The sequence below is a fragment of the Ostrea edulis genome, chromosome 7 (genome assembly GCF_947568905.1).
Source record: "Ostrea edulis chromosome 7, xbOstEdul1.1, whole genome shotgun sequence".
In the NCBI taxonomy this organism is placed as follows: Eukaryota; Metazoa; Mollusca; class Bivalvia; order Ostreida; family Ostreidae; genus Ostrea; species Ostrea edulis.
In genome coordinates, this window is record NC_079170.1 from 43,349,184 (window position 1) to 43,357,855 (window position 8,672).

At 35.2% G+C, this 8,672-nt stretch overlaps 1 protein-coding gene across 1 annotated transcript; it reads right to left on the minus strand.

Annotated features, from left to right (window-relative positions):
• Positions 1–1,335: 1,335 nt before the first annotated feature.
• On the minus strand, positions 1,336–6,399 carry LOC125656178 (ficolin-1-like). The gene is made up of 3 exons (XM_048886772.2): positions 6,187–6,399; positions 5,900–6,064; positions 1,336–2,029 (listed from the first exon to the last, which is right to left on the minus strand). The coding sequence occupies exons 1-3, from the start codon at positions 6,338–6,340 to the stop codon at positions 1,770–1,772; spliced, it is 579 nt and encodes a 192-aa protein (XP_048742729.2). The 5' UTR covers positions 6,341–6,399; the 3' UTR covers positions 1,336–1,769.
• Positions 6,400–8,672: the final 2,273 nt, after the last annotated feature.

Below are 8,672 nucleotides of genomic sequence, written 5' to 3' on the forward strand. Positions count from 1 at the left end.
CCTCTTTTTATTGTCACATGGTCTTAATAGTCACGTCAACTGATATTTATACAATCTAAACGTTCTGAAATAAATTACTTCGGAACAGGTGAAATATCTCATAGCATTGAAATTTAGAACAGAGAAGTAAAGTTTCCTTAACTTTGATTTTGCTTGGGTAATTAATAGATATTCCTAGAATCCTAAATATTACATTTAAAATATCGAACATCGTTAAATTCGAGGGTGTATTTTGCTAACACTGATCGATTATAAGGATTTGTACCTTTCCTAAACAAAGTTTGCATATCTACTTGTTTCGCTCCTCATTTCACACAAAATTTCAGCAAACAGCAGTCATCTTTCACCTGTCCTAAGTCGATATGTACACGCGATTGACTTTCTTTATTCTAAATGACTATGCACATTGTGGACAATTTCAGAGTCACAATGTAATATCAAAATTATAGTAGTGTATACTATATGTAAAGATAGAAGACATATATCATAAAAATTAAATCATTTGACAAGCAGATTTACACATACAGATTTTCACTTAATAGCAGTAGTAAATAGCGAGAATATTATGACATTTCCCCGGAATACAACTATAGACACCTATAAGTCGTGACGTATTTATATATTGTAACATCATATATTGTGAGGTTTACAGAGGTACATTTTATGAGTTTTTTCTGGAAGCCTTAACTGTTGATTCTGAAGTAAAAAAGTCAAAGGTTAAATTACTCTGGAAATATTGCCCGCTCAATACCCTGAGAATCCTTTGTTTGGCAGACATGAAGGTCAGTACCTTGGTTCATCTTAAGGAGTAGATAGCCCCAATCGATTTTGAGGCCATAAGGTCAATGGCGAAGTCCCTTGGCATTACAGACATTAAACTTGGTAAATCGGTACATCCTCAGCCCCTTTTGACATTGAGGACACAAAGTCAATGGTCAAATTTCTATGGATATAAGATATTTATGCTCACTATCTTGAATATTTCTTCGTAATGGATATCGAACTTGGCACACTGATGCCCCTAAAGCGTAAATGATTCTCATTGGTTTTATAGACACAAGGTCAAAAATCATGACTCAAACGTCTGTTTATTTAGAAATGTCTGTTTAGTAATTAAAGCGATCAAAGGTATTATCAAGGTTGTCCCTAACTAGTAGATATTCCATATTTTGCAATAGGATGTAATGTAGTCTGAACGTACAGTTGTAGTCTGAACGTACAGTTCTATATAACCACACGGGGTAGACGGATATGTTTCAAAAACATTTCTTGTTGGTTTCGTTATTTGGAAATTAATGTTGCTATGTGAAAAATAAACAACCATGCCTGCAGAGGAAATTTCAAATGTATAGTAATTGTTAATGCACATCAGAATGGAAATGAAATATAAACATTTGAAATGGGGGATATGAAAGGATCCCAAACAGAGCGAAGATACAAGAATATGCGTGGATCTAGGAAAGAACAATTTCAATGTTTTAGGTCAAAACATCCTGTAGCTAATGTGCCCAGTTCATACGGAAAATATACGTTCTGTGGGTCAATTATACATAGAACACAATTCATTCATTGTGGCATAACACTACATCAATGTATCTCTTAAAAAGAAATTCATTCCATGTTAATACACCTGCACATAAATATCAGCATATTTTATTTTAAAATCAGCCAGCACGATAATATAATTCATTGATTATCGAATGCTTAACGTTCTAATATCACAAATTCAAAAAACAGTGTTTAGTGAACATTTCCCCACGTCGTCAACGTCATTTCGTTCTCCTGACCATGATTTCAATCTCTTTGAGAGAGTAATAATGACCTCTCCAGGCATCACAAGTGATCCCCTGTGCATATTGCCTATTTTCTCCAGGAAGATACAGTCCATTTGGATTACAAGCATGGCAATTGTTGTACCACCATCCGCCTTTATACAGTGCAGCACAGCTTCCGTTATAATTATCGTTATCCCTATCCCATGTTGAGAACTTCATATCGTGAATTGTGTATCCCGCGGTTAAGCAATCTCCTGCATATAAAAGAGGATAATCACTAAAAGTTATTGAATATAGACATTTGTTTGATCCAGATGCATTTTATATATTTTAGCCCTATTGTACATTTGTCGAAAGTCGTATTTTGGCTATATTACAAGAAGAATAAGTGGATTAAATTTATTGACTTTGAGTATTTTCCACACAAGATGATGCTAAAATACACAGAAATAAAACTTTCACGGTATATAGTGTGTATATCTCTTGTACAAAGTGATTCCATGTATGCTACATGAAAGTTGAAGATAACGAGCATTGATCGATCTCATAACTCTTAGAGGCAATACTCATATGAGTTATGAGATTGATCACTCTTCGTTATCTTCGCCTTTCACTTTGGCCCTGTTGTTCTTCTGAAGATTTTAGATTTTTTCATCTCATTTCAAATTGTGACTCCAAATCACAATCCAATCTAGCCCTATGAGATTGAGACGTAACTGAACCTGAACCCACACGAAAAGAGAATGCCAAAATCAATATGACAAACATGAACTGGAGGTCTGGTGAAGATCTTTAGTGATATTTTCCTATTTCAATGTATTATAAAAAGTTTCATCCCTCATTTTAGCCCCACCCTAAAACCATGAAAAATTCCATGAAATCAGAACAGTTGGACATTGATATGATATAGCAAGGTCCTACCACTCTTGAATGTTTTTTTTTAATTTCCAATATATTGTTATGAAAAAAACTGATTCTCTATCTAAACCCAAGCCCAGTCAAATGTGGATCTGCATTACCTCAAGATGCTGGATATCAATGTATCTAATCTAACAGGTGTCCTTAATAAGAAAATGTTCAAAGCTTAAGAGTACATATATTCGCATGTAAAACGTTGACCCCCTACTGTGGCCGTATCCGTTACCAGTGTCATGAACTAGACAATGTTGAATCTGCAGTATTCTCGGATTATTGAATAATAATGGTGACAAATCACGGCCCTACTCTTGTCCTGCATATCTCCATTCATAACTTTATTCCCTTATGGTAGTCTGATCCTACCCTGGGGTCGTTGATTTCAACAACTCTAGATCCACACTACCTGATGACATGTGCCTATTAACATGACTATTCATGCCCTAGCTGTTCATCAGAAGAAAGTTTTAAGAGCATTTTACGATATACTTTTGACTCCCTGTTGTGACACCACACTACTTCCGAGGGCCACATATTGAACAAACCTGAATAATCTGTACCTTCTAATGCCGAGTGATGACTGATTAAGACCTCGCTATTGGAAATATTCCTGAGAAGATTTTAGCATCCTTTTCTATATATAGCTTTGAAAAGGCCGTGACCCTTAAATTAAACTTTTCTAAACCCCCTTTACTTAAGATTACTTTAAGGCAAGTTTGGTTAAATTTGGCTGCGTTGATATGAAGAAGTTGAAAATTAGTAAAGTTAATGGACAGACGCGGAACAAATGCTGATCTGAAGAGTTGACTAGAGCTTATAACTCAGGTGAGCTAAAACAAACTACCTATCGTAAAGATGACAAAGTCTCATAAAATCAAATTCTTCTACACCGTATTTATATTACCAAGTTACCAAGTTGGATTTAACAATTGATTTCAGCAACTTAAAATTTACGGAATCAGAGTTAAAAAAAAAACAAAAAACAAATTTAATGAAAATTTTGTATAGAACAAATCGGTTAAACTGGCCACTGGTAATCAGTGAGTAGTAACTGAAGCCGAGTACTTGTATACTGGCCCGATAGTATCGCTAGTAGCTTGTTATTATATTAAGGCTAACTGTGATATTATAAAGATGACACCATTATGATTATGCATTAATCCTGTGTGTGTTCAAACGAAGATTTGTTGCAGTTTTAAATTTATACAGTTCAGTCGGACATTCTTATTTTATTTAAAAATTAAAAATGACAAAAAGGTCAACAGTATCACGCATGTAGTAGAAAAGTGAAGATAACGAACAGTGATCAATCTCATAACTCCTATAAGCAATTTCAAAATAGAGAGTTGGACAAACACGGACCCCTGGACACACCAGAGGTGGGATCAGGTGTCTAGTAGGAGTAAGCATCTACTGTCGACTGGTCACACCAGCCATGAGCCCTATATCCTGATCAGGTAAACGGAGTTATCTGTAGTCAAAATCAATGTGCCACGAATAGCCTAACAATCGGTATAAAACACGTTAGAGAGCATTTGACCCAATGAGAGGTTGTATTGACAAACTAGATCGTTATAACGACCATAGAATTTGCGAAATGCTGACTTCAAACGTGACTGTTGCAACCCTTGTACCAACAACTTCTTTGTCAGTAGCTTGCCTCGATTTGAAAACTCACTATACGCAGAACAAGACCTTGCGTATCGAATCAGTTGAAATATATAAACACCATATGCAGTTGGTAATGGAATATTGCCACATAAATATGGGAAGTTGATGATGGAGAAGCTGAAATCATCCCGTTTGTAAAAGAGTTTGGTTGTCAGTTTTTCGTTAATGTCTACTTTCAATAAACTATCTAAGTATGAAACAAAAGTTGACGACTCTGTCGTGTCTTTTATTTCGAGCTCACAGGGATATATCGAATCGACATAAGAATGAAAGTTATTATTGTTAATAGAAAAAACGTCGTCAATATATCTAAATGTCGAATTGAAGGCCACAGCAAGGGATTTTTTCTTCTCACGAAGAGGTTTTTGAATAACTTCTGCTTCATATGAATATAAAACAGTTCAGCTAACAAAGGGGTACAATTCGTGCCCATGGGAATTCCAACAGAATGTTGGAAGACCTGATCACCAAAGACTACGACGATATGGTCAATAAGGAATTCTAGCATATCTTTTATTTCAACTTCAGAGTACTTGATCGTGGAATCAGAGTGGCGTTTAACAAAGCAAGTTTTTGGATGACTGATCACTAGATATTAAAATTTCCCTTTTCCAATTTTCTTGAAGAAGCAACTGTCTATGATCTCAAAAAGTCTAGTCTAGTCTTCAGTTTATCGTGAGGAATGGTCGTGTATAGTGTTGAAAAGTCATAGGTTTTGATGTTATTGATTTGGGAAAAGTTTTGCGATTTCAAGTTTACTAAAAGTTCTTTAGAATTATTTAGAATCCACATTTGATTAACACCACTTCTGGCATATGTGGTCGCACAGTAAGTTTGAAGTTTCTCCTTCATAGGAGCAAAGATACGGGCTTGATATAGCACTTACTGGATTCAGCAATATATCTTTGTTTGTAAGGGTTATTATGTTCTTTAGAAGTAATTTATTCTACACAGTTAATGTAATGCCGAAAGTTTGAAAAATAATATGCATAAGAAAGTTCAATTCTTGATAACTTTAGTTTCTACTATGATGAAACCATTATATCCGTAGGATGCTTTTGATTAAAGTCATTGTAATTGACATATTTCTACAAAAGTGTTCGAGTTAAATTCTGGGGACAGATTCACTGCATAGAAACTATATATTACATTGAAATGAAATGTACATCTAAAATTGAAAGGGGATTAGCTGCTTGCAGAGTGTTATCGATTGTTACCAAAATGATAAAACAGCTTTACAGTATGTAAAATCACCACTGACATGTTTTATCAAAATTACAACATTCGTAAATCTTGCAATCTTTTGTTGTAATGTTGACATTAGAATTTCCTTTGTTTATAGAGAAACAAATGGCGAAATATTATAGAATATAAGTAAGTAATTCATTGCCTAAATTTCAAAAAATTCGATTGGAGGCCGCTTATTCATATTCAGACTTATTTCTCTTAATTTTAATGGATTCCAATATTTTAACCACGGTTCAGTCTTTGCTTCAGCTAGAGTGTATCATTATTGTGATCGAATAATATACATGTACCTGCATTTCCTGAGTATCCAGATATATTCATTCTGTATCTAGATCTTTTGTCGCCGATACTAACGCTCTTGTATTTGACAAATGTTGAATTTCCTTCAAAGTCTCTCATATCCATTCTAAGTTGGTAATTTCCTTGACGTAGAATTCTGTACAGGTATTTGTTCCCTACAATTCGCAGTATAGTGAGAAAATAAAAATATAATACACTGCTGATCGATTCAATTAAAAACAGATACCAAGGTGAACATTTATCATTTATGTAAGTCTTTATGCTACACTCTGCATACCAAGCCAAAATTCAGTTGATAGATTCCCAAATCCGTTTTTATATTCGCTCCAAGTACGGGTAAAGTTTACAGAACCATCCATCCGTCTTTGGAAAACCTGAATTGTAAGAATATAAGAAATTTCAAAGATCCACTCAAGATTTTTTGACAGCATAGATAGTTGCTTCAACAAAAATAGAAAACGGAAATATTCATGTCTAGTGATTAGTCATCCTAAAAATTATTATGTTAAACACCACTCTGATTCCACGCACAAGTACTCTAAAGTTAAAAAAAAAATATGCTGGAGTTCCTCATTGACAATGTCTTCGTAGTCTTTGGTGATAAGGTCTTCCAACAATCTGTTGGAATTATCATGGGCACAAATTGTGCTCCTTTGTTACCTGTTTGTATATTCATTTGAATCAGAATTTATTCAAAAACTTCTGCGTGAGAAGACAAATGTCTTGCTGTGGCTTTCAATTCGACATATAGATATATCAACGACATTTTATCTATCAACAATAATGCTTGTTATTCATATGTCGATTCCAAATATCCCTGTCAACTCGAAATAAAAGACACCGCAGAATCGTTCATTTCTGCTTTGTACTTCGATATTTTATTGATTGACAAACTTACAACTCAACTCGATGGCAAGCGGGGTCAGCTTCATCGACAACTTCCCATATTTATGTAGCAATATTCCATTATCACCTGGATGTGGTGTTTATATTTCTCAACTGATTCGATACGCAAGAGCTTGTTTTGCGTATGACCAGTTTTCAAATCAAGCAGGCTACTGACAAATAATTTGATTGGGCAAGGGTTTGAAGAGTAGATGTTTACTTCTCCTAGGCACCTGATACCACCTCTGGTATATACAGGAGTCAGTGTTTGCTCAACTCTTATTTATAAAAAATAACTTTAAAGATCATATTGATGAAAATATCTTACTTTCCTAAATTGATTATACAGCAATGCATGAGATAGCACCACTTTCTAAAAATACCGGCTCATATACGTAATATAAAGTTGATGGAGATTGGAAATGAAAGCGCTAAAGCATCTGCTCTTGAAATAGTCTTAGCTTACCATTTCCAAACAATTCATTTCAAACATTTCTTTATGATAATGAACATAAACTGATTCACGGGAAATTCTTTTTTTTTACCGTCCACCCGCCCCCATCCTCCTCCATTTCACAAAACACTGGGACTTTTTCTTTGTGTAGAGGTTTGATGGTATATTCCCCACTGTTCAACGAAGGTATTTTCCAATGCAACACAGTACAGTCAGTGATATAATCTCTATCTGTTGAAATGAAGAAAATAGAATATCAATACTGAGATGACTGTGAAACGTCATTCCTCCTTCCAGGAGAGATGTTACAGGGGTTTCAACAGTCTCGTTTAAATTCAGCCTTTCGCAGTCTCTATGGTCGTCATTATAATCTAGTTTGTCAATAGAACCTGTCATTGGATCAAATGCTGTCTGACGTGTTTATACCGATTGTTAGGCCGTTTTTGGCACATTGATTTTGCTCACAGTGGGTGTAACAAGTGAACTGACGATGCTTGCTTCTCATGGGAACCTGATCCCATCTCTGGTATGCTCAGAGTCCGTGTTTGTCCAATTCTCTATTTTGTATTGCTTATGAAATGCAAAGATGACGAACAGTGACCAATCTCATAATTTCTATAAGCAATACAAAACAGAAAGTTGGGGCAAACACGGACCACTGGACACACCAGAAATGGGATGAGGTGCCCAGGAGGAGTAAGCATCCCCTGTCGACCGGTCACACCCGCCGTAAGGCCTATATCTTGATCGGGTAAGTTGAGTTATTCGTAGTCAAAATCAATGTGCCAAGAACGGCCTAACAATCGGCATGAAACATGTCAGACAGCATTTGACCCAATGATAGGTTGTATTGGCAAACTAGATCGTTATATGGAAGTTATGAGATGGATCACTGTTATCTTCGCCCTCCATATGAGATTGATCAGTGTTCGTTATCTCTAACTTTCATTTGCAAAGAAGTAAAAACAAAATCCATCCTGTATACCACACAAGATAAGTAAAGGTGAAACTTAATATGCTGAAGGCATGTCAACAGAGTCATTTATGCCATTTATACAATTGATTAGGGTAACGAGAAGATCAGCTATATTAATTGAATGTACGCAAAATATTACCATCCATGCATCTGGTAGTGTTCTTTGATATGTGTACGCATTTCTCCCCATCTAAGCATTCAGGACAGCTTTTGTCTCTTTCCGCCTATTACAATTGAAATCATGAAAATTCATGTTTGTACTATAAAGCAGAAATTGATTGCAAAAGGTTATTACATGCAATGATTTGTTTCAATTATTATTTTTTTTACTAAGTTTGGTCAAGATGACCTAGACTCGGAATTATAACATCAAAACATGGAGATTTGCTGTCATTTCCGGAATTTTGACACAGAATAGCCATATTAAAAGTTCCACGTTGGGAAAACA

Bases quoted from the DNA above. Each gene is read 5' to 3' on its own strand.
- LOC125656178 (XM_048886772.2), bottom strand. From the start codon at position 6,340: ATGCTGTCAAAAAATCTTGAGTGGATCTTTGAAATTTCTTATATTCTT. The intron at 6,065-6,186 runs GTATGCAGAGTG...TGCGAATTGTAG, and splicing joins ATCAACTGAATTTTGGCTTG to GGAACAAATACCTGTACAGA. The intron at 2,030-5,899 runs GTACATGTATAT...TTTTATATGCAG, and splicing joins TGGATACTCAGGAAATGCAG to GAGATTGCTTAACCGCGGGA.